The sequence below is a fragment of the Ruditapes philippinarum genome, unplaced genomic scaffold (genome assembly GCF_026571515.1).
Source record: "Ruditapes philippinarum isolate M1 unplaced genomic scaffold, ASM2657151v2 ctg2607_1_1_1_1, whole genome shotgun sequence".
Taxonomy (NCBI): domain Eukaryota; kingdom Metazoa; phylum Mollusca; class Bivalvia; order Venerida; family Veneridae; genus Ruditapes; species Ruditapes philippinarum.
The window spans coordinates 118,142-143,865 of record NW_026865605.1 but is presented as its reverse complement, the minus strand read 5'-3'; the positions used below and the strand labels follow the sequence as shown (position 1 = coordinate 143,865).

General features: G+C 30.8%; 1 protein-coding gene across 9 annotated transcripts in view; it reads left to right on the top strand.

The window, feature by feature from the left end:
- The window catches only part of LOC132729718 (FYN-binding protein 1-like), a 56,467-nt gene extending 33,968 nt beyond the window's left edge, over positions 1-22,499 (top strand). For 6 of the 9 annotated variants that reach the window (XM_060715544.1, XM_060715547.1, XM_060715543.1 and 3 more), the window contains 10 exons: positions 2,281-2,330; positions 2,885-2,937; positions 4,708-4,909; positions 5,372-5,431; positions 6,867-7,041; positions 7,648-7,683; positions 12,181-12,233; positions 17,262-17,314; positions 18,076-18,128; positions 20,391-22,499. In XM_060715544.1, coding sequence (XP_060571527.1) covers positions 2,281-2,330; positions 2,885-2,937; positions 4,708-4,909; positions 5,372-5,431; positions 6,867-7,041; positions 7,648-7,683; positions 12,181-12,233; positions 17,262-17,314; positions 18,076-18,128; positions 20,391-20,413 — 758 coding nt within the window. In that variant the 3' untranslated portion in view covers positions 20,414-22,499. The remainder of the gene's footprint in view (positions 1-2,280; positions 2,331-2,884; positions 2,938-4,707; positions 4,910-5,371; positions 5,432-6,866; positions 7,042-7,647; positions 7,684-12,180; positions 12,234-17,261; positions 17,315-18,075; positions 18,129-20,390) is intronic. The other 3 variants (XM_060715541.1, XM_060715546.1, XM_060715542.1) reach the window with 3 other exon arrangements.
- The last annotated feature ends 3,225 nt before the right edge of the window (positions 22,500-25,724 follow it).

Genomic DNA, 25,724 nt, shown 5'->3' with positions numbered 1-25,724 from the left:
TTGGGTCAAGGTCACCAGTGCTAAAAATATATTTTTACACTTTTGCTCATGCAGCCTTTATTTATTGACAGATTTGTATTATAATTGGTAGGAAGATAACTTACACGGTATTCTTCCTTTGGATGGAGTTAGGGGTCAGTTGGGTCAAGGTCAACTGTGCTAAAAATAGATTTTTACACTTTTGCCCATACAGCCTTTATATATATTGACAGATTTATTTCATATTTGGTAGGAAAATAAGTTGCATGATATTCTTCCTTTGGATGGAGTTAGGGGTCAGTTGGGTCAAGGTCACCAGTGCTAAAAATAGATTTTTTACACTTTTGCCCATACAGCCTTTATTTATTGACAGATTTATTTCATATTTGGTAGGAAAATAACTTGCATGATATTCTTCCTTTTGATAGAGGTAGGGGTCAGTTGGTCAAGGTCAAGGGTGCCAATTACAGATTTCTACACATGATTGGTTTTCTTCCATACAAATTAGCTACTTCACTCTCTAAAGTTAAATTATTGACAACAGTGAGCGCGGGGACATTTGTGTTTATCAAACACAGATTCTTGTTTACTATAACTATTTTAGTTTTAAAGGTGTATCTACCTCAAACTTCAAATACTTATTCCTTATCATCAATTACATTTTATGTGACACGGTTCATAACTCTTGAAGCAATATTTACAGATTTATCTCTCTTTGAACTTAGGATTTTATATAAGAAATATAATAACTTCTTTACTTTTTAATGTATCTACTTCAAGCTTCAAATATATATTTCTTATCATTACACACATGTTGTGTGACAAGGGTCATAACTCTAGCATGACTATTTCCAGAATTATTCCCCTTGATCTTGGAATTTATGTTAACAATTGTCATTTTTTTACTATAACTTAATACATAATTATACATAATTGATTTTTCTTTCATAGTTTTGTCTTTCTTACTGCGTCCAGTATTTTATTAGTCGAGCTTTGCTGTCTCCTGTGACAGCTCTTATTTAAGATGTATCAAGACTAGTTGAGATCAAAAGCTGGGAGTGATAAAATAATAATAGATGAAGTAGATTTGAAGTAGATTAAACCAGGAAGATTGTTTGACAATGTTATAAGTTTCCTTAATTGACATTGTAATAGGATGATTCAAATGTAACCACTGTGATACAAAGTTTAACCATCTTTATAACAAAAATGTCTTGAAGATATGTGAAATTTGATTTAATCGTGTGAGATATAATAACAACCCAAATAATTGTCAACTTGCAAATGAAAAGATTCATGTATATACATGTATGACAACAAAGAAATAAGGAAAGTTTTTAAATGTTTTAATGTATCCCTATCACCTGTTTTGTGTTTGTAAGAAAATGGGGAAGTTTTCAAGTGTAGGGATAAAGTAGATGTAAAGGGTTTTTTAATGAGAAAGTTTGATGAGAAAAACAAACTGAAAACTACTCCGTCAAGATTTTCTGTTTTGGTTTCTGAAAGAATGATAATTGAACAGTTTTAAATGCCATAATATATATAGAGTATTAGATGATGAAAATACTTTGATTCAAATTTTATTGGGGTTTGGTGTTATGGGGATCCATTATTATACTCAAGACCAAAAATATAATGTGCACAAAATACTACTTATCCATAAAATATTACAATATTTATGGATATATCTGCAATCATCTATATAGATATTATAAGTTTATAAATCAAATAATTCTCTTCCTTGTTGCATTGATTCTGACATTTTATCTCACAAGTAATCCCCCAAAATTATCAACTAGCTAATACTGATTTATTGATCAACAATAAGAATTATAATTGTAATAATGCCCTACCATAACACAGTTGACATTAACAAATAACAAATCTGGTGTTATGAATTCTTGAAAATGTTAATAAATGTAGAAAAAAAAAGTACAGCTTCTCAGTACATGCTCTTCACCTCAGCTTAAATTGTAATACAATAATAGACACTGAATTCTTTCATGGGAGAAAGCTGACAAAGTTAAGAATACCACACAATATAATATATGTCATGTGTAAGATGAACCTTGTCCGTCATTTGTTTGAAGTGCAGTCAAAAATAGCCCATTAGTGAGAGAGTTTTTTGCAGGACCCCCATACTTATGACAGTAACAGTTCCAATGGGATTTTGTGGCTTTATACAAAAATTGTACAAAATTGCAACAGAAAGAGTGGCTTTTAAACAGAATCAATGATGATTATGTTCTTTATATTTCAAAAATACATGTATGTTACAATATTATGTCATTTATGTTTCAGAGTTGTTAGATGATCAAGAAACTTATGATGATGTTGGTGTAGAAGAAGCGGTAAGAAATATTTCAAACTTTTGTGTAATTATCTGGGCCCTAGAGTGTGTGTGTTGGGGGGGGGGGGGGTGTGCAAATAATAATGTTTAGCTTTAAGATGAAAAAAGAAAATGAATTATACTTCCTTTTGTTTTTTACATGGAACCATGTGCAACTTGTGTTTATTTTTAATAAACAGCATTTCACAGTAAAAAATGTCTCCGTTCTTTAATTGTCTTTTTGCCATATGTTGATTCTTCCTCATTATGGTGATAGATATATGATAAAGCACCTGTGCGTATTACAAGTCGGAATATGTACATACAGAAACCATAGAAGTATAAAATATAATTAATCTTATACAAAAATAAAGCACCTTATGCCGTTCCCCAACTTCAGTAATAAGTATAACTGGTAGATCATTATGTTACATATACATACTTATATGTCATAGAAGAATTGTAACATCTCTGTCACAATGATAAAATATATTATATTATTTTATAAGATTACAAGACTTTTTTGACAGAACATCTATAGAGATGCAATATTAATCATAATTATATTTATTGTAGGTACCTGAGGATGAAGTTTTAGTTGAGGATGAAATGTACGAAGAATTACCCGAGTGAGTCATTTTTACATTTATTAATAAGGGCAGAGGGATATAGATTTGGCATTGTCCATCAGATTGTTTGTCCGTACTACAAAAAGTAAATAGGCGCCATTTGACTGTAAACAGAACAAAAGAGAACATTATGGAGTTCATTCCGTAACAAAAGAACATAAGGCGAATGACCCTGCATTAAATAGAACAAATGGCCCCATATGCCATTTACGTCTTATATCTGTCTGTCCAAACATCTATCTGTCTTGAAGTGTATAAGAATAAAAATTCTGTTTCACGTAATTTTAGAATTAATGCCCATTCTATTATTTCATACTTACATGTATTTTTAGTCCATGATATAACAGATATCAATTTGAAGTTCCATAACTTAATTGCTGAGGCTTGAAAATAGCCCACATTGTAACTTTGTGACATCTTAAAAACAAAAATGATTTTTGTCTACCAAATCAAGATGGGGACATCATATTCAACCTTGTGTAACCATTAGTTAGGTAATTCAGTAAAAGAAAATGAAATTTAGTTTTTAGCTCACCTGTCACAAAGTGACAGGTTGAGCTTTTGTGATCGCTTTTCGTCCAGCGTCCGTCAGTCGTCCATCCGTCCTTCGTCCGTCCGTCGTCCGTAAACTTTTACTTTAAATGACATCTCCTCATAAACCACTAAGCCAATTTCATCCAAACTTCACAGGAATGTTCCTTTGGTGGTCACCTTTGAAAACTGTTCAAAGAATTTAATTCCATGCAGAACTCTGGTTGCCATGGCAACCAAAAGAAAAAACTTTAAATATCTTCTTCTAAGAAACCAAAAGAGCTAGAGCTTAGATATTTGGCATGAAACATCTTTTTGTGAGTGTCTACCAAGTTTGTTCAAATAAAAGCCCTGGGGTTAAAATTGGCCCGGCCCGGAGGGTCATTCATTTTCCTTATATGTGTATAACAAAAACTTAAAAAATCTTCTTTAAAAAAACTCAAATAGCTAGAGTTAAGATATTAAGCACAAAGCATCTTCTAGTGAGTGTCTACAAAGTTTGTTCAAATAAAAGCCCTGAGGTCAAAATTGGCCCCATCCCGGGGGACATTGATTTTCCTTATATGTGTATAGCAAAAACTTAAAAATCTTCTTTGAAAAAACCCGAATAGCTAGAGTTTAGATATTAAGCATGAAACATTTTCTAGTAAGTGTCTACAAAGATTGTTCAAATAAAAGCCCTGGGGTCAAAACTGGCCCTGCCCCAGGTGTGTCATTGTTTTTATCTATATGTGTAAAGAAAAAACTTGAAAAAATCTTCTTTTAAAAAACCCAACGAGCTAGACCTTAGATGTTTAGCATGAAACATCTTCTAATGGGTGTCTACCAAGTTTGTTCAAATAAAAGCCCTGGGGTTTAAACTGGCCCCGCTCCAGGGGCCTATATACAGGTGAGCGACTTCAGGGCCATAATGGCCCTCTTGTTTGCTTGTTTCAAGAAATTTTCAGGATTCAACTAACAGATAAATTATGATTATTTCCTGCATTGTCTTTGATTATTAGTGTTTCTGGTTGGTTAGATATAAGTAATTGTTTAACAAATTATTGGGGTTGTTCACATTACTTGACAAACAAGTGCTGAGTTTGCTATTTCTTTTATTTTAATTGAACGCATATTTCAATAACAATTCTGTGGTAAATTGTTATTTCTGGATACTTTCTCAGAGAAATCTAGGAAAGGTAGGTCTGTCCTCTTGTATCATTAAATATATCATTACTTATCAACTTATATATATATTAGGGAGCCTCTACCAGAGTCTAGCCTAGATGTGCCCCCACCAGTCGGTCCTAAACCACCTGAGCCACCATCAACTCCACTACCTAAAGCTCCCACAGTAGAAAGATCTGAGAGTGAAAATGAGAAGACTAATCAACAAATCGTAGATGCCAAGGAACAGAAGAGATTGGAAAAGGAGAGGAAAAAGAAAGAAAAAGAAGAGAAGGTGAGATTATAGTAGTTTAGTGTAAACGTATTTATTTTAGCTCAATTGTGAAACAAGTTCTTGCAACTTATATAAATAATTTTCAAGTTTGCTTCTTGCAACTTATAAGTATTGGCCTGATTTGAGGAAGTATAAATATATATTAAGAGTTATTTGGGATTATAGCCAACAGCGATGCAGAGCTGACGATTGGATTCTAGATTGGTCATGGTCTTATTTTGATTTAATTCGTTGTCACCATTTTGCACGATAATATCTCCCTTCTGATAAAGTTGCCATATGTTGAATATAAAAATAAAAAAAAAACAGATATATTATTTTCTATTTTGAGACTTTCTTTATATGTAAAAAATACCATTACCAAAGCTATTTAAATACAGATCAATATTTGGGAACAAATATTTAATAGTTTGTAAATGCATTGATAACGTTTAAAACTGGTTTATATTTATGAACATTCAGGAAATGCTGAAAAACAAGGAGAAAGAGTTGAAGAAATTACTGAAAGTACTAGGTCATAAGGTACGAATTGAATTTATATATTTAAGTTTTTATTTGGTTTAAACATATTTATTCCCGAAAGTATATAATGTACATACAAATACATAACAAACAAAACACTTTTACACAATGGAAAAGGATGAGAATGAAAGACAAGTCTTATAGAATTCTTCTCCTTAAAGTTTTTATTTGAGGTAACAGCAAAATAAACTGGAAGAAAATGATTATAAAATTGGCTTTAGATGAAATTGATATGCTTTCATCATGAATTCGACAAGATTTAGAACTGTGGTACACTTACTTGAACCTCCATCCCCCCTTTAGAACTTAGAATACTTGTTAATGTCCCACCAAATTATTGAATTCTTACATAATTTGCTAAACGTTATGGACAAATTTGATTCATGCTTGGGACAAAACAACACTTGTCCACACTTGTGACGGCTGTTGTTTAGCTTGACTTTTCAATGAAAGGTAGGGTTAACATCTTCATAATACTTTGATAAGGGTTTGGATCTTAAATGACTAGAGTAATTCACAAGAAACATCAAACAAGTCTCCTGGGCCATAATTTTAGATCACTGTGACAAGACCTATGATTCAAGCACTGATTTGGATTTAATTATATATCTTTGTGATGTAAAAAAAATATGTTTTCCATGCAAGATCTATCTCTGCAACCACTGAATACATCACACATGTTATAGCTGATAGTTAAGACATAGCAATCTTATGTTGAACTTAACTATTTAATTCTATTTTGTTAAAAAAAGCATATCATGGCCTTATTAGAGTGGGGTGTCCATGGCTAAATGGTTAAGGTCATTGACTTTTAACCACTTGCCCCTCAATGTTGTAGATTTGAATTTGGATTCTTTCATGTGGGGAAGCTATCCAGCTAGCTTACAGAATGTTGGTGGTTCTACACAGGTGCCTGTATGTGCCTGAAATAATGCATGGAATGGCACCTTAGGTCTTCCTCCACCAGTAAAGCTTACGTTGCCATATGACTTATACTGTGTCAGTATGATGTAAAACCCAAACAAACAAACAAAACTTATTAGTGCAGTAACAGGTTAATCCATTACTGCACAAAGGTGATGATATTTAAATCCTACCACCTTTTTCAATTTATACATGTTATTGAAAAACAAATTGATGGACAGTTTAAGAACATGAAAGAAGTGGTTGGCAGGATTTAAAAGATTGGCCAGAATTTGAAATGTTTATAGATTTTAGGAAAAGAGATATAGATTATAATGTATTCGCACATGTAATAAAAATGTATTTGGAATGGGAATTGGTTAAATATTAACAAAAAAGTTATCTTGATAATAAGACATTTATGTATCAATAGATAATTAAATATGAAATGAGAGCATATTATTAAGATAATACGACTGATTGAATATTTGATTGATTGAATATTTGATTAATTGATTGATTGAATTTTCAGGTCACAGCTGAACTTCTCACAACATCAGTTGGGAAAGGGAAAGTCAAAAGTAATGCGAAAGGAAAGGAGAAAACTGGCGAGCTAGCTTTAACAGAGGGAGACGAAGTAGATATAATACGTATGATTGATAATCCATCTGGAAAATGGCTTGTGCGTGTCCTGAGCTCTCAGAAAGGTACAATTCCTATCTAATTCCTCTAAAGTTTAACAATCAATGTTATTGATATTAAGATATAAGAGGATAAAAATATCTGCCAGTAAATAAAGCAAGTTTTTAAAGTTATATTTATACATCAAATATATTTATTCTTTTTAAAAACAGGAAGTGTATGCCTATTTTAATTTTATATTTGTAATAAGCCTTGAAATCTGGAATTATGAAAGTCCTCAGTAGTTTAGGTAATGGTTTGATGTAGTCACCACTGGACATACCAGTACTTATGATGATGCTACATAATTTCAATTATTATTTCAATACTTCAATTAACATGTGGAAAAGGGGATACAAACTGCATAATTGTCGTAGAGTGCTTTTTATTTCTTAGTGACATTTTTTATCAAACATCATTTTATAATAATTTTTGAATACTTTCACATCTTTCTGTATTTTTACCAAAACAGAACAAGTGATATAAACTTAAATGTGATCATTACTGGTAAGGGGTCAGTTTATTTTAACATTTGTAACTGCACTGGTAGTAGTAAAGGTATGTTATAATGTTGGTATTTGATTTAAGGAATTTATGGTTGTATACATTTATAAAATGCTACATTCTTTCAGGCTTGGAACATGCACCTAAAAGTCCTCTGGAATTGAGTAAATATCTCATCCATATAAATACATTTCTCAAACCTGACACGCTTAATACCATTCCAAAACACCTAGAATTAGTCTTTGTTTAGTTCAATGTTATTACCATTGTTTTATTTAGATTTCGGTTTAGCTATTTTGCTAATAAATTTATTTTCACAAAGCAGGAAAGGGGTCTTTTTGATTTTGGTGTTCTTAATAAGTAAGAGTTTAAGAAGAAAGATGTTAACAAACAAACAATACACAGGTCAATTTTTGTGTCGCCTCTACGTAGTAGTGGCGACATATAGGGATCACTTCTCCGTTGTCTGTCTGTCTGTCTGTCCGTCACAAAACTTGTCCGGACTACTCCTCATAAACTACTGGTGCAATTTCATCCAAACTTTTCAGGAATGATCAGTACCAAGTCTAGTTGTGCATATTGTCAGCATTTTCTGGTTCAATGATTTTTGTCAGAGTTATTGCCCTTTAATAATTTTTATTTTTTTAAGTTTGTCCGGACTACTTCTCTTATACCACTAATGCAATTTCAATGAAACTTTACAGGATTGATCTGTAGTTCAAGTCCTTGTGCATATTGCACGGGTTTTCGGGTTGAATGATTTTTGGCCGAGTTATGGCCCTTTGATAAAAAAGGTGTTTTTTTCAGTGTGTTGCCAGATACACAAAAGCTTGTCCGGACTTCTCCTCATAAACTACTGGTGCAATTTCATCCAAACTTTACAGGAATGATCAGTACCAAGTCTAGTTGTGCATTTTGTCAGAATTTTCCGGTTCAATGATTTTTGTCAGAGTTATGGCCCTTTAATAATTTTTATTTTTAAAGTTTGTCCGGACTACTTCTCTTATACCACTAATGCAATTTCAATGAAACTTTACAGGATTGATCTGTAGCTCAAGTCCTTGCGCATATTGCACGGATTTCCGGTTGAATGATTTTTGGCAGAGTTATGGCCCTTTGATAAAAAGGTGTTTTTTTCTGTGTGTTGCCAGATACACAAAAGCTTGTCCCCACTACTCCTCATAAACTACTGGTGCAATTTCATCCAAACTTTACAGGAATGATCAGTACCAAGTCTAGTTGTGCACTGTCCGTCTGTCACAAAACTTGTCCCAACATGAAATTGGCCATCACGAGGCGACACATGTGATCACTGATCGCTCTTGTTTACTCTTTATAACAACAGTTGAAAATAAAGAATGAATTAAAGAAATGTCATACTATTGATCTATATTGATTTATATAGAGTCAAAGCCTACTTGTAAAGCCTAGCATCATTGCATCTTTATTCTTCAATATGAGCATGAAAAAAATGATGCCTGAATGTTTAAGAAAATTTTCTGAATACAATAAACTCATCTATATCTTCCTAGTTTTGATAAACAATACATTAGTTGTGATAGTTTTAACATGACCAACATTGCATGACTGTAATTCAAGTAATTAGCTTTTATGCCTATAATATGATATGATATAACTGCAAAATAAAATCACTGTCTATTAGGAATTTGTCAAGTCTAAAATAGATATAAGCTATTGTTTAGGAAATGATTTTGATTGGATAAACCTGTAACCTGTAGAAAAGCACATGAACTATTCCCTCCCCCATTTCCGGGCCTCTCTTATAACATCAGCATACACCATGTTGATCATAGACACTCTTTTTCTGTACAGTACACAGTACCAAGACTCATGGGTCTATACAGTACATAATATAATAAATAATATAACTTTATGGTACACAAGTACATGGACAATTTGTTCTACAGTATACAATTATTGACTTAATTTTACACATGAATTATTAGGTTCTTCATTGTACAGAAATCATTATACTTCAGGCTCTACACTGTATAATATTTTCAGGTTCTTAACTATTTTATTACTTTACATTCTGCACTGCATATCTACAATAAGGGCTCTGTTTTGTACATGAATAAAGGTTTTTATCTTTACCAAGACTAGTTTGTCAAAACCGATTCTTTAGTGCACAAGGACACTTGTCTGTAATTGTTCTTAAAGTTAAGATTCTGCATTCTACCTAAACCCTAGGGTCAATCCTGTTCATTTATTTTAGGTGTTCATAATATAAGGTCACTAGGTTCCAGTCTGAACTTTAAGTTATGTGTTTACTCTGTATATTGGCCCAAAAATCATGATATTTCTATAATTATATACAACAAGAGCCTATGGTCACATAAACTTAAGGTAAATCATAAAAAAACTCAAATAAAAGAATTAATGATTTAAATTTGTAATTTAGTCTTCATGTTCAAAAGTGTAACTTTTCATCTGTCCAGGTTTGTATAGTTTTCATGAAATGATTGGCTTCAAAAACTGTTTGGCTTTACAACATACATTGTTGTATATTAACACTTACCAATGCTAAATGTTTTATAATGGACTTGTTTTGCTTTGACAATGACACTGTCCATAGCTATTATTGGTCAATTTTGATATCAAAATACTAAACTGACCAGTCAACATTAATAGTAGTTTAATTGGTCTGGCTGTAAGGACACACAACTTAATTGGGATAGGGGGCCATATAACTGTAAACAGAACAAAAGAGAACAATAGAGTTCAGTTCATAACAACAGAGTAAGGGGCCAATGGCCGTTTTTTTAAACAAAAGAAAATAACAAAAGAAATTTTCCCATTATTCTGTTTTGGCCGGATGTAGTTTGGCTCGTCACTGTAATAGTGTTGTTATCATAGGTCATTATTGCAGTCAGCAGTCAAAGGGTTGATCAAATGCTTGTTGTTTCCAGATAAATGCTTATAGATAATATTATGGATGTATATAAAGCATTGCTGTGATTGTTGCTATGAATGGTTATAAATGTGTGATTGTTAAAATGCAAAATGTTTAATGCCTTAATAATCAATGTCTGAAATTATTTTGTTTGAAGTTAAAAATTATTATTTTTTTATTTCTGTAACATCTCTTTTTTTAATTTATGCTTTGATTTTTATTTTCATTGATATATTTAAAAGTAAATGGCTTAATTTATTTTTCTAATGCTTTCTGTATGAAAGTGCTTTGCAGGTAAGATCTTTTTTAAGGTTAATAATTATGCATGAAATTTAAGTTTTGTTTAATAATCTACTTCTGTGTTTAATGGCAGGTTACAGCATTCTGTTAATATTCAGACATTAGCTATAGTGTAATTTTTCTAGGAAAACCATTATATATTTAATATGACTGTTGAATAAATTGTTAAGATACGAAGCTGATAAAGATTATAAGAATAGTGTAACGTCTCTTTTAAATCTTCAAAATAGTTCCACAAAGTCAGATATCTATTGTTGTTGTTATTTTAGTGTTGTTTATTAGCAAAGAAGTTGTGACTGAGTTTTTCAATGTATGTAACAGGCAATTATTGGTTTCACAAACCAGCTCCATGTTGTTGTACCAGTAAAATATATCTTTGAAAACATTAGAAAGATAGCACCTGAGTATTGCATTTTTCATTTATACATATAGAACTTTGAGAGAGAGAAAAAACATCAAAAATGTTTAAATGCAGTCAACAAAAATATAGCATTTTAGCCATATTTTCAGAAAATGGCGTCCCATTGAAAGTTATGTATGTTATTTCATTTGATATTAATGTGAATTGGTCCATAATGGAGGTTCTTTATGCTTAAAAATAAATAAACTATTATGTAGGTAGTTCTTACTATCATGCTTGACAATAAGCCACAGAAGATATATATATATAATTATATATATATGTATATATATATATATTGTTGTTAAACGTGAGGTACATGATCTGGTATTACATCATTATCTTTATATTAGCAGATAACCAATTGTTCTAGAGCATAATATATTCAATACTGAATTCTATTCAACAAGTACACAGTTGTCAAATGCATTAGCTGAGTCTGATATAGGTTTTGCAGCTATATTCTAGTATAATAGAATCTGTATTGTTCTCAACAATTTATAACAACCTCATTATTTCACATTTTTGACATTTTGACAGAGCTTCAAGTACAATAAGGGATTGAAATAAGCTACCTGGAATATGATTTGCATTAATTTTGATATTGATATTTTCTTGAAATGAAAACAAGGCTAGATTGATAAGATTGGATCTGATAATGATTTCTTTCTGCTTCAAAGGCTGAAAATTCATTGTTTTTATGTTATACAGTACGAAATAAAATTATTTATCACATAAATCTTCTGTCATTCTGTTTGTTTTTATCAATATATGTAATACTTCTGAAAAATGTGCCCATTGTAGAATAATCCTCTTTAAAGGAACTCCACTGAGTTCCAAAAGCCTAAAGACAAAAAAATTGAATTTACTTTCGTGGATCAACTAAGTCACACAAGTTTTTGGTCTTGACCAACATTAAATGAAAAATAAATTTCTGAAATATTCCCAGTTTTATTATTTAAAAAAAACCTCAGTGGAGTCCCTTTAAGTGACAGATTTTATTCATTATATTAATGCATTATTAATAACTGATTATGTTATTTGCAGTTGGTTATTGTGACGAGAAGAACATCGAGGTAGACACCAGTGATATACTCAATGTAAGCTGTCTTCATCTAATACGGTTTCTGCCCTGCATCAAACAAAAATTTGGCTTCATTTTAAAAGAATGAATATCAATTCTCATCCAATTTTTAAGATATTTTCTCAAAGACAAGTTTAAGCTTATAGCTTGTACAGGTGTGCACACTGTTGCAATGTCTGATTCTCTAAAGAGAGAATTGCTTCAGTATAATGCAGTACTATTGTGTACATCCTGGATTTCATAAAAGCTTCGTTTTCCTCTTCTTTTGATTTTCTAAGCAGTCATGTCCTGGGTTTTGTGCTATATTTGCAAGGGCAGTTTTTTAACCAAGATGAAATATATAATACAAATAGGGAAAAGAATGTTGATTAGACTGTCTTTGTATATTTATCTAGTGTTTCCATACTTGTTCACATTTATATCTATATTGGCAATATGGTGAACAAAATTTACTTGTCCATTTCACTTAAAATATTTCAAGTAGCAGTACATTGTACATTTACCACCTAATTTTTTTTCATTGTAATGAAGTGAATTTAAAAGGATATATAGTACCCCTTTTTTTAGCTTTAAGAAAAAAAATTTTTAATTGTAAATTGAAAAATGCCCATTAACCTGGTTTATCAAAAAAGGCAAAAAGAATCTCTTGACAACATTTTTAAATTTTAACATGTGCCCTTTGTAAATTTTAAATGCATTTTGAAATAAAAAATGATAAAAAAGAACACTCACGCTGTTGTATATGACTTTTCCCGGAAAATCAATCTAATTTATTATTTAATGGTGGGGTGAAAGTTATTGTTAAAAAAGGGTTTTTTATTTAGGAAAAAGGGGGGAAAATTGTATCTAGTAGAAATATCAGCACTGCTGACATGTATAGTTTATTTTAAATGATGAGGAAAATGTACAGATGTTCTCTAAAAAGAATCAAGTCTCTTTGAAAATACAAGTTGATCTGGCCAGAGTTAAGCATCTAAAGTAGATTAATTTTCACGGTTTATTACGTAGACAAAAGTTCAAGAAGGAGCAGTTTTTTTCTTTAAGGAAATTTCTTTGAATGCATCCTAAAAGCACAGATGATTGCCTTACCTTATTGAAAACACCTTGTTCAGCCATGCTCTAATTGCAGTGGTATTTGTACCTAATATGCATGAACATCAGTTGAATTGGTAAATACTTACATTCCTCTTTCACCTTGAATTTTTCTAAATGATTACAGAATTATATTTATAATTTTATAAAGCATATTTTGAAAGTTCTTTACAGAAATCATTTTCTACAGTATGGAAAACCTGAATGCCTTGACCCTTTTAACCTTGAGGATGCCCTGTTTATAAAGGTCTACACATACAATCAGTGGTGCAGAGGCATGGACCTTGTTAGATGTACAACAGCTCTCCTCTGCATGTTCTATTTGCTAGTTTCCATGGCAACTATATATTAACCTTGCCTGACTGGTTATAGAATTAAACTCTGGGATGCTACTTTTTGAGCATAACCAGTCTTTTCCATTGCTTTTTGTCACTTTTGATTTTAAATCACTGTATTTTCTCCCAATATAGATAACACTTTTCATTGCTTGTAATCTGTAGCTTTTCTTCTGTGCAGTCAACCCAGTCTTTGAATGCTACTTTACAAACATTATCAGTCTTATTGTATTTGTATAAAACTTTATGTAAAAGAAAGCAGTGACCTTTCATCACTAGTGTTGATTGTGATAATAACAACTACTATTTCTGGCACAATTTTGTCTTAAATAAATCAACCAGTATACTTAACCCATTGCTTCATGAGCATTTTGTGAAAAATGGCTGTTTTCATTGAAAAGTCTTCCGTTACAAGTTCAAATTGCTATAATACTATAAAAACTGCTTCAACACTTATCAAACTTGGCACAAATGATGACTGGACCATTGCCCTTGCAACAACATGCTCAGACTTAAATTTTCTGTTACCATGGCAACGAGGGGACATCTCAAAATTGCCAAAAATCACTATTTTGCGTTGATTTTTTCCATCAAAATTGATTTCAAAGTGCTGCAACTTCTCAATGGATTGAGATAGAGTCAAATGCTTTTCAGCGTTGGTTACACGTTACCTTATGATCAATCTGGGGTCATTTACAGCCTCTCACAAGTCCAAAATTTTCTTGGCGATGAGGGGGACTCCGCCCCCCTTTCAAACCCCCCCAAACAAAAGGGGGCACATCCCCCTTCTGGCAACCCCCTGATGTATCTTTTGGTTGGGGGGCCGCGCCGAAAAAGAGGTCACTTTTTTTAACAACATTTCTCAAACAAAAACAAGTGTTTGGGGCCTACATAAGGCATTTTTTTCATCATTTGAGACAACAAAAAGGGAGGGGTGAAAAAGGCGTTAAAAGGCGTGTATATGAAGTAATGGGTTAACAGAAAATGATGAAAATACTTGAAATTACCCTAAATCGCGTTTTTTCATGTTTAAACATGGCCTGTCATATAAATTTGATGAAAAATTGTTGTTTTGTAGATTTTTTTATTTTTTTCATTAACCCATTGCTTCATGAGCATTTTGTGAAAAATGGCTGTTTTCATTGAAAAGTCTTCCGTTACAAGTTCAAATTGCTATAATACTATAAAAACTGCTTCAACACTAATCAAACTTGGCACAAATGATGACTGGACCATTGCCCTTGCAACAACATGCTCAGACTTAAATTTTCTGTTACCATGGCAACGAGGGGACATCTCGAAATTGCCAAAAATCACTATTTTGCGTTGATTTTTAACATCAAAATTGATTTCAAAGTGCTGCAATTTCTCAGTGGATTCAAATAAAGTCGAAGCCTTTTTAGCGTTAGTTACACGTTATCTTATGATTTACCTGGGTCATTTTCAGCCTCTCACAAGTCCAAAATTTTCTTGGCGATGAGGGGGACTCCGCCCCCCTTCAAACCCCCCCAAACAAAAGGGGGCACATCCCCCTTCTGGCAACCCCCTGATGTATCTTTTGGTTGGGGGGCCGCGCCGAAAAAGAGGTCACTTTTTTTAACAACATTTCTCAAACAAAAACAAGTGTTTGGGGCCTAAATAAGGCATTTTTTTCATCATTTGAGACAACAAAAAGGGAGGGGTGAAAAAGGCGTTAAAAGGCGTGTATATGAAGTAATGGGTTAAGTTTGTTGTCAACACATCACAGGCAGATGTTTCAAAATTCTTAATTTAACATAACTATTATTATGTTTAAATGATGAGTTCTGCTTAAATCAGTGCAAGGGAGCATCTATTGTAACACACAGCTGACTTAACGACTCAAAAAACCCCGTTATTTTGTTGTGTTTTTGGGGTAATTTTGGGTTTTTCTTTGACAAATTTAGAATTCTTCTGTAATTAAAAACTATTTCAGTTTAGCAGTTAGTATATTTGATTATTTAGCTTTATATGGTATTATAGATAAATCAGTAACGCGTATCGAGTGCTTAAGGTCAAAATTTTTCTCTAGAGGGGAAATTTTTTTCACTTGATAATTTGATTTCCTTATTTACATGGGTGGTGATGGAAGTCCTTATATTTTGATAAATGCTTACACAGTCATCTTTAAGCAAATTTATTATAATGTTGATTAAAGTTTCCTGTATAATGATTATAGTCTGAAAAATCATAAAATTTGTGAAAAGTATTTGAAATCTTTTTTTCTGAATATGTGCAAAGACTTAAGGATCAGTATATACAAATATGGACCAATAAATGTTTAAATAGTCCAAAACTAATTTCTTACTCTGGGTATAAAACATCTTATATAATATATATAGTTGTTTCCGATGTTCTGCTCATAATTTAGAAATTTAGCATGGGCGATATCAAAATATTAGATATGAATAAAATTAATGCGCTTATGTCTAGTAGGAATGAATATGTTGTTGAAAATACAGCAATAATGTTCTTTAAATCTTTTAAAACTAGGCATACATTTGTAAAAAACGAAAATCCTTAATACCCTGTATAACAGATTATTGGTAAAAATTTTAATTGTTTGTTGATTGTAATTGTATATGCTAAGTGGTTTATTTCAATCTAATCTATGCATAGTGAATATGTTTCATAATCATTTATTGAATATACTGCTCACATTGTGAAATGTACATGTTGGCATGGACTGGTGGCCTTGAAGTCAATAGAATGTTTATTTGTTTGTTGGTGATTGGATGTTTTGTATAGGTCCTTATTTTAATGATTATCAATACTTCATTTGAAGAAACTTATTTTTAAGTTCCATTATAATTATTGTTAAGAGCAGTATCATTTTACTATAACACTAATATGGTTGGTTTGCTTGAAAAAAATATTAGCAATTATAGGGCTTAAAGGTGCTCCATTGAAGTCCCTAAAAACTGAAAATTTGAAATTTTTACATTGTAGACTAATCTCATTCCAATTTCCAGTCCATTCATGTCAAAAATTTTAGTGGAGCCCCTTTAATTCATCTAAAAATACATAAAGCACAGATGTGAATTATTAAATTATTTGAAATGTCCGTGTAGCAGTTAATAATTAATTTTAATTACAACTGTTAATGCTATATGACGTTACTCTAATTAATCGATTTTCATAGAAATGTTTTCTTCAGAATATTTTCATAACTTATAATAATAATAATCTTAATTTTAAGATAAATATGTTGCGATGCGAACCTAGTGTTTTACAGTAATTGTATGAAATATTCATACATATGAAAGTGTTTAAAGCTGTATCTGGCAAAATGTGATTCACAAATTTCAAAAACTGCACTTTACTACAAAATTGTTTTAGAGACAAATTATTGCGCTGCTGTTTTTAGTAGATTAAACAATGATTTTAAATAATTTGTGTACAACCCATTTTATCAGACATTTACAAACATACGTAAATTAATAATTATATAAGAATGTTTTGTCTTAAATCTTTTATCCCTTTAAAATGTAATGAGATAATGCTGTTATTTATGATGGAAAAAATTGTCATATTAAGATACTATCAGAATGGTAATGAATGATATTTTTTAAGGAATATATATATTATCTTGTTTTCAGTTTATGAAAAGTGCTGAACACAAACCAAGCACGCCTGCAGTACCAGAAGCAGAGTAAGTTGATAAATTGTTTAAATGATCATTATTTTATAGGCTTACTCCAAGTTTATGTACAATCATAGTTCTTTTACTCAGCAAGTCAACATTTAGCTAATTTGAAAAAAATATATTAAGATGATATGGACAGGATGTAACACTAGCACTCTTACATGTATACATTGATCATACATGTATAGAGATATAAAAGTCCATTTAGCCAAATTAAGGAAGTGATATACTGTAATAAATTACGATATACTATAAACAACTTACTAGTACATTGTAACTCTAACATGTAGATCTCATAACGGACCCAAATCTTTTTAGAAATTTTATATTGATAATTTTGAAAACAAATCTATGAAAAAATTTGTGATGTCAACTGTTATTACGGCTATTGTTTTGTACAAACCATTTAAATATGCCTATTAATTGAATACCATTGCAAAGTTATTAGTCATAAAACATTTGTTGATTGAGACAGCCTCTAACTTGGTATTTTTTAAAGTTGCATTATTTTTTTCCTGTATGAAAATGATAGGACCATTTAAAACATTATCTTATACATTTCATATTGTAGTTTTCTATATAACGGATTTATTCTCCTGTGTGAAAATGAAAACTAAAATGTTAAGTAGCATTCAAGTAGGTGATTTTTGATGCTTCCTTGAAACTTATTTTCTATTAGGAAGTTTTCCTGCTTCCTTCATACTGTATATATCAGAATAAATTACATATCATTTACAATACAAAGTACAATATAAATTTTATTACAGGGAACAAGATACGTACGAGTTTGTGGAAGGAGAGGATGATCTTGCACAGGATGGTGGGTTGTATTGCTTGCTATAAATAGTAACAAGTCTATGGCTCACTTTTTGTATTCCTTACTGTAAATAGTGATGATGCTATGGTTCACTTATTGTTTACCTTACTATAAATAGTAACAAGTCTATGGATCACTTATGGTATACCTCACTATAAATACATGTAGTACCAAGTCTAAGGATCACTTCTTGTATACCATACTAAAAATAGTAACAAGTCTATGGTTCACTTATTATTTACCTTACTATAAATAGTAACAAGTCTATAGATCACTTATGGTACACCTCACTATAAATAGTACCAAGTCTAAGGATCACTTCTTGTATACCTTACTAAAAATAGTAACAAGTCTATGGTTCACTTATTGTATACCTAACTATAAATAGTACCAAGTCTAAGGATCACTTCTTGTATACCTTACTAAAAATAGTAACAAGTCTATGGTTCACTTATTGTATACCTAACTATAAATAGTACCAAGTCTATGGATCACTTATGGTATACCTCACTATAAATAGTACCAAGTCTAAGGATCACTTATTGTATACCTTACTAAAAATAGTAACAAGTCTATGATCACTTATTGTATACCTTACTATAAATAATAACAAGTCTATGGATCACTTATTGTATACCTTACTATGAATAGTACCAAGTCTAAGGATTACTTCTTGTATACCTTACTAAAAATAGTAACAAGTCTATGGTTCACTTATTGTATACCTAACTATAAATAGTACCAAGTCTATGGATCACTTCTGGTATACCTCACTATAAATAGTACCAAGTCTAAGGATTACTTCTTGTATACCTTACTAAAAATAGTAACAAGTCTATGATCACTTATTGTATACCTTACTATAAATAGTAACAAGTCTATGGATCACTTATTGTATACCTTACTATGAATAGTAATGATGCTATGGTTCACTTATTGTTTACCTTACTAAAAATAGTAACAAGTCTATGGATCACTTATTGTATACATTACTATAAATAGTAACAAGTCTATGGATCACTCATTGTATACCTTACTGTAGAAGTAACAAGTCTATGGATCACTTATTGTATACCTTACTATGAATAGTAATGATGCTATGGTTCACTTATAGTTTACCTTACTAAAAATAGTAACAAGTCTATGGTTCACTCATTGTATACCTTACTATAAATAGTAACCAGTCTATGGTTCACTCATTGTATACCTTACTATAAATAGTAACATGTCTATGGTTCACATTTTGTATACCTTACTATAAATAGTAACAAGTCTATGGATCACTTATTGTATACCTTACTATGAATAGTAATGATGCTATGGTTCACTTATTGTTTATCTTACTTTAAATAGTAACAAGGCTATTATTCACTTAATTATTTTTATCTTACTATGAAAATTTATCAGATTTTTAGCTCGACTATTCGCAGAATAATCGAGCTAATGCAGTCACCCATTTGTCGGCGTTGGCGTCGGCGTCCCTGTGGTTAAGTTTTTGTATGTAAGCTGGTATCTCCATAACTACTGAAGGGAATGGATTGAAACTTCACACACATGTTCTCTGTGATTATCTAAGATGATTGGCACAAGTCCCATAACTCTGATTTGCTTTTTTACATAATTATGCCCCTTTTTCGACTTAGAAATTCTTGGTTAAGTTTTTGTATGTAAGCTGGTATCTCCATAACTACTGAAGGGAATGGATTGAAACTTCATACACTTGTTCTCTGTGATTATCTAAGATGATTGGCACAAGTCCCATAACTCTGATTTGTTTTTTTACATAATTATGCCCCTTTTTCGACTTAAAAATTCTTGGTTAAGTTTTTGTATGTAAGCTTGTATCTCCATAACTACTGAAGGGAATGTATTGAAACTTGAAGGGATTGTACCCTTCGGACAATTTTATGTATTCATATAGGTAAGCATTATTATACTCAATGAAACACCCTTGTGACAAATTTTCGAATAGTCGAGCGTTACTGTCCTCCGACAGTTCTTGTTTATTTTTACCTCACTATGAAAATTTATCAGATTTTTTGCTCACAAATTGTATTTCTATCAACATTTATAAATGGTTTATTAATGGAGAAAAAAAGGCCTATTTGCATTGTCAGATAAATGCTAAATTTTGTTATTTCCCACATATTGAAGAAAACAACCCAGATAAAAGTTCTGTATTGAAATTTATGGCATTCATTATATAACCTTATTTCTGTAATTTAAAGAAACAAATGTTAACATATGATATTTTCTGTGTTTCAGAAATCTATGAAGAATGTAATTGACATATTCCTGTTCACGTTCCTACACCGATGTGTTCTGATAGCTTTATAGTTCAAGTCTTCATAGTCTTCAGAGAGGAAAACATCAAAGATGTTTATATATTGCTTTATATTGATAATGCATGATGTATGAAAGGAGTTTATGAAATCTGTATTAACCCTGAACATGCTGAATATTTTAAATGGACTTGTCCCACTTCCATTTTGAGACTGTCCATTATCAATTTTAGAAATATCAGTTTGAATATTTAAAGTTTGTTAGCTGACAGTATAGAGCCTGGTCAGACTACACGGGCGTGCAGGCTTGCCTGGCTCTATACTGGTGGTAAAGGCTTAACGCTTTAGGTTCCAATGACTCTCTATTAATATGCAATAATATGTTAGTGTGTAGAAGAAATTGGATATCATAATACCAGAAAACTGTAAAAGATAAAAAAAGAAGAACATTTACAAGAAATATACCATTTTGGTATGATTTTGGTAATTTTAATATAAAAATAGTTACAAAACAAAGAAGTGAAATTGAGATGTAAAAGTGAGCTAAGCATAAGTTTATTATATATATTGTCATCTTAGTGCAATAGCTGGTTAACTTCTATGAAATCATGAAGACTTTAACCTGTTATTGCACAAAGATGATGAATTATGTCAATTTTGACCTTTTCTTTCTTGAACCTTCTTTACATCATAATGAATTACAACTGTAATACATTAAGAATTGTTATACTACACATGTACTAATTGACTGGTGTCATCCTATCTTATAAACTCCTGTCTGAAGTCTCTTATTAACCTACCTCCTTACTAGAGAGAAAATATTCTTGTCATTGATTAATGTATCAAGTTGGTACAGTGATTTTTGATTTCAACGTGTGAAGTTGTCTGGAACAACTTTCTATTTATTTTCTGTGTTTGTGTAATATTTCCATATTATTAACAGTGAAAAATTATTCTAACTTGTGTAAGTTTGTATAATACAGTTCTTTCTCCAGGAACTTATTATGATTAAAAGTTCAATGAAACAATTGTTTAATGTACATGTACTTTGAAAAAATTGTTCTTCTTCTGACAAACCTACCTAAGTGTGACGCATATGACTTGATCTGATTAATGAACAAAAACTATTCTGTTGTATTATATTCATGTAGTTAACAAGTGTAATTCATTTGTCTACCTGTCTCCTGTCATCAAAATGCTGAACCCTATACAAAATAGATCAGTTTTTTTTCTCATAGTATATGATATAATTAATCTATACATGTATGATTTGTTGTTCATATGAAATAATTTTTACAATTGTAAATAAGGTTAACCATTAATTACCCTGTCAAGTAGAATGGACCTATCCAAGTAAGAATTTAGAACTACATGTAGGTCATAGGTCATCTTGGTTTATTTTTACTTTATTTGAAAATACAAATGTATCATCTTGACAGAACACATGGTATTCAAGAAATTCAATTGTTTTTTGGACAAATTCCCAGTGTTTTTTGCATTTATGTAGGAAACATTTTACACAATTCTTTATAAATGTAGATCTTGAAATGAATGCTAACCATTTGATTGGTTTTACAGATTTTGTATTCAAACTTATCAGCTTTTGAGTATTTGTAAAAATTTGTTAGTAAGACTGTCCATTAGTCTGTATAAGAATATACATGTGGTCACAGACATCTAAACCTCTCATCATGAAGATAATAGGTACCAGTATAATTGATGAAAAATGACAAAAGTTGGCCATATCTACACAGTTATACTGTTAATTGATTGAATATGTTGATTGAATGATTTGATTAATTTAGATTGAATACATTGAAATTATTGCATAATTTCCGTCTTGCTCATTACAATATTTTTTCTTATACATACATTTACATTTAACTTAATTTTGAAAGAAGAACACCTTTCTGAACAAACTAGCTCCTTGTTTATTTTATTTGGAAGTATTTTATAAACCTGCATAATCAAAATGCTCAAAAATGTCTTTTGTACAAAAGTGTTAAACCATTGTATGAACTAAAAAGGAAAAATTTGGTCGTGTTGAACTTTTGTTTGCTGTGAAGTAATGAAACTGAAAATGTTTAAGTATTAAATAGCACTAATACAAATTTTCCCTAATTATTATAAAAGTAAAAAGCCTGTGGACTTGAGGGGAATTTTTTTGTAAGGATTGCACAAGGTGTGAAAACTGTATCAAAGAGGGCCAGATGCAAGGTTTTTTTTACAATGACATTTTGGCATGAACTGCTACATATTTTGTTGTTTTTTACATTTAACTGAAACATTTTATGAACTTTTGTTTCCTTCGGGTGGTATTTCTTAGTTTAATACACACAATATGCTTGGGGAAAATATGCACAGGTATATTATATAAATGTTAAAGAGTTTAGTAATAGAATTGTTAGTGGCATAATTATACAAATATGAGCAACTTGATCAAAATGTATAGGAATTGTAGATATACAAGAAATGTTAAATTATCTAGTTATGAAATACACTTAATTTGATATTGAATGAATTTTGTAAATGACCTCAATCCATGTGTACAGCATTACATTTTAGACTACCTGTATGGTGATACATTTATCTTAGTTTTTGTTTTGTACATGTTGTTTTCAGTTCGAGTAATTTTATAGAGAAACTAGTTTCTGTAATTGATAATCTGCCTTCCATTCTCTGCTTACCAAATCAATTAAAGATGGTTGTTCATATCTTAAAATTTTAGATTATTTTAACGCGTTAACCTTTAAAGCAAAATTACTTTTTCTTAATATATGAAAAGCCACCTTTAATAATGTATTACCATTTCTACAAATGTCTGAAAGTGTTAAAGCTAGACATATTAGATAGAACATAATAATCTGATACAATCTAACGAAATTTGTAATTATTTGTACAGCAGGTATTATAGTAAACGTAGTGCCATACTTGTAATTTGAATTTTTAGATCTGCTTGAACAATCTACATTGAACATATGAGGTGCATTATTATTTTTTTTTAATTATTGTGTGTGAAAATTGTTCAATTTTTCTGACTTATTGTGACTTTGAAATTTCAATTGTAATTGTAAATACTTAATATATGACTAAACATCATTGTATGCTGTATAGTGAGAAATTATGAAGTATAAAAAGCATTTAATACAGATCATTAAGCAAAGATTTGTTTGATTAAATAAATGAACATTGTTCTTCATTTATTTCTAATCAAATGACTCACATGATCAAAGTCCTGAATGTATTCTTGTGAATTCCTCTTATTTTGCTCATTTGTGAAATGTTCAGATACATGCTCAATATTTGAAGTATGATTTTATTTATAACTATTTTTGTTAACTATATTTTCTAAAAAGTATTTTTTATTAAATTTACAAAGTTTTGTTTAAAAAATTTGTTTGTTTTTAATCCGATTTTTTTTTTAATAGATTATAATTGTAAATACATGTATTATATTGTTTGATTTTAGTTGAATGTTATATTTATTCCATAGTTGTCCTTTTTACATGAAAGCAAGATTTTGTATATTGAAAAATAATCGCTTGGTTGGTTAAATTAATTCTTCTTGATTTTTCTGTTAAGCTGATTCTTTAGCATAATGTTTGAAAACCTGGAAATCCTTGTCGTATTTTCAATTTATAGAATGTTAGGAAGTTTCTAAGTTATGGTTTCTCTGTACATGTATGTAGTTATGGTACACAAATTTGTCAGCAGTTATTGTACATTTAAAGGAAGTAAATTAATTGCTAATGTGTTACTGTATACTGTTGTGCTGTATTGACCAAAAAAAGATTTTGAAACAGCTGATGTAAATCATTGCCACATTGAATTTGTGTGATTGGTTAGTTCTGGTTTAAATTTAAAATTGTAAGTAAAAAAAAAAGTGTAAAATCTCAACACACTGCATGGATGAACAGATTGTCCTGGCTGCATACTAGGGGCATAGGGTGGCATAGCCACTATATGTCTTCAGAAAGTGAAATTAAATATCCCTGGCCTGGGAACTATGGAATAAATACAGCGTTCAAGAATTTTTTGTTAATTTTGTATTTTTATATAATCACTGTTAAACATTTTTTTGTCAATGAAATGTGCATTTATGTTGTTTTAGAATATACACTGATTTATGTTTATGATTCAAACATAGAGCTTCTTGAACATCTCATGAGTACATGTGTACTTAGAGTAACTTCTTTGTTCAGGTGAAGGGACTAAAACGGTTAAACCTGCCTTTTCAAGCCACATTTACTTTTATTGTTATCATTTATAATTTTCCATTTTACCTGATTATCTTTATTTACATATTTTTAACCATCAGCTTTTAAATACAATAGTTCTTACTTATAATAGCTTTGTCAAAATGGGATAGTGGTATTTGTTCTGTGTGATCATTCATCTATTTAAAGTAACAAATGTGCAATGATACTGTAAACAGAGGGACATTTTAGCGCAACGCTTTTTGATTACATATTAATGACATCATATAAGTATTTTATCACAAACTAAAATATTGAATTAAGCTGTCAGTGTCTTCAAACATCTTTTTTACAAGTTTTTACTCGTAAATAAGATTTAGGATTTGAAAGACCTGCATAATACATGCAAGTTGTATGCAGTCTTTTTGAATGCAAGTGAATATAAATTTGAAATTTTATAAAGATTTTTATGCCCCCGGGCATATAGTAATTGAACCGTCTGTCCGTACGAGGTTAACCTAGAATGGCAAGTTGGATTTTTCTTAAGTTCTACCTGTACCAATGGCTTCTAAGTTTACACACATACTAATCAATACAAAGTACATGATCTGGGAAAGTTTCATAACTCTGGCTTTCATATTTACCAAGTTATTGCCCTTTTCAGCACTTAGAAAATGAATAATGGTTAACCTAAAACGGCAAGTTGGAAATATCTTAAGTTCTATCTATACTAATGGCTTTATAATTTCCACACTTACTTATCAATACAAAGAACATGATGTTGCCAAGTTATATAACTGTGTCATCCATATTTCCCAGTTATTTCCCTTTTTTCACTTTGAAAATAGGGCCTTGTCTGGTTAACCTATTTCGGCAAGTTGGATTTATCTTAAATTTCTCCTAATTGCTTAATTTCTTTAATGATATCTTTCATATTTAGTAGGTGGATACCTTTGATGGTCCTCTAATTTTTTGTGGAGTAAGCGGTCTCTAGGGTCAAGGTTAAGGTCACTGGTTTAAAAAATAAATATAAACATTTTTGCTCATACAGCCTTTATTTTTTAGTTGATGTCTTAGTTTAATACAAACATGCCAAGGGAGGTCCTCCTTCTTTAGGTGTA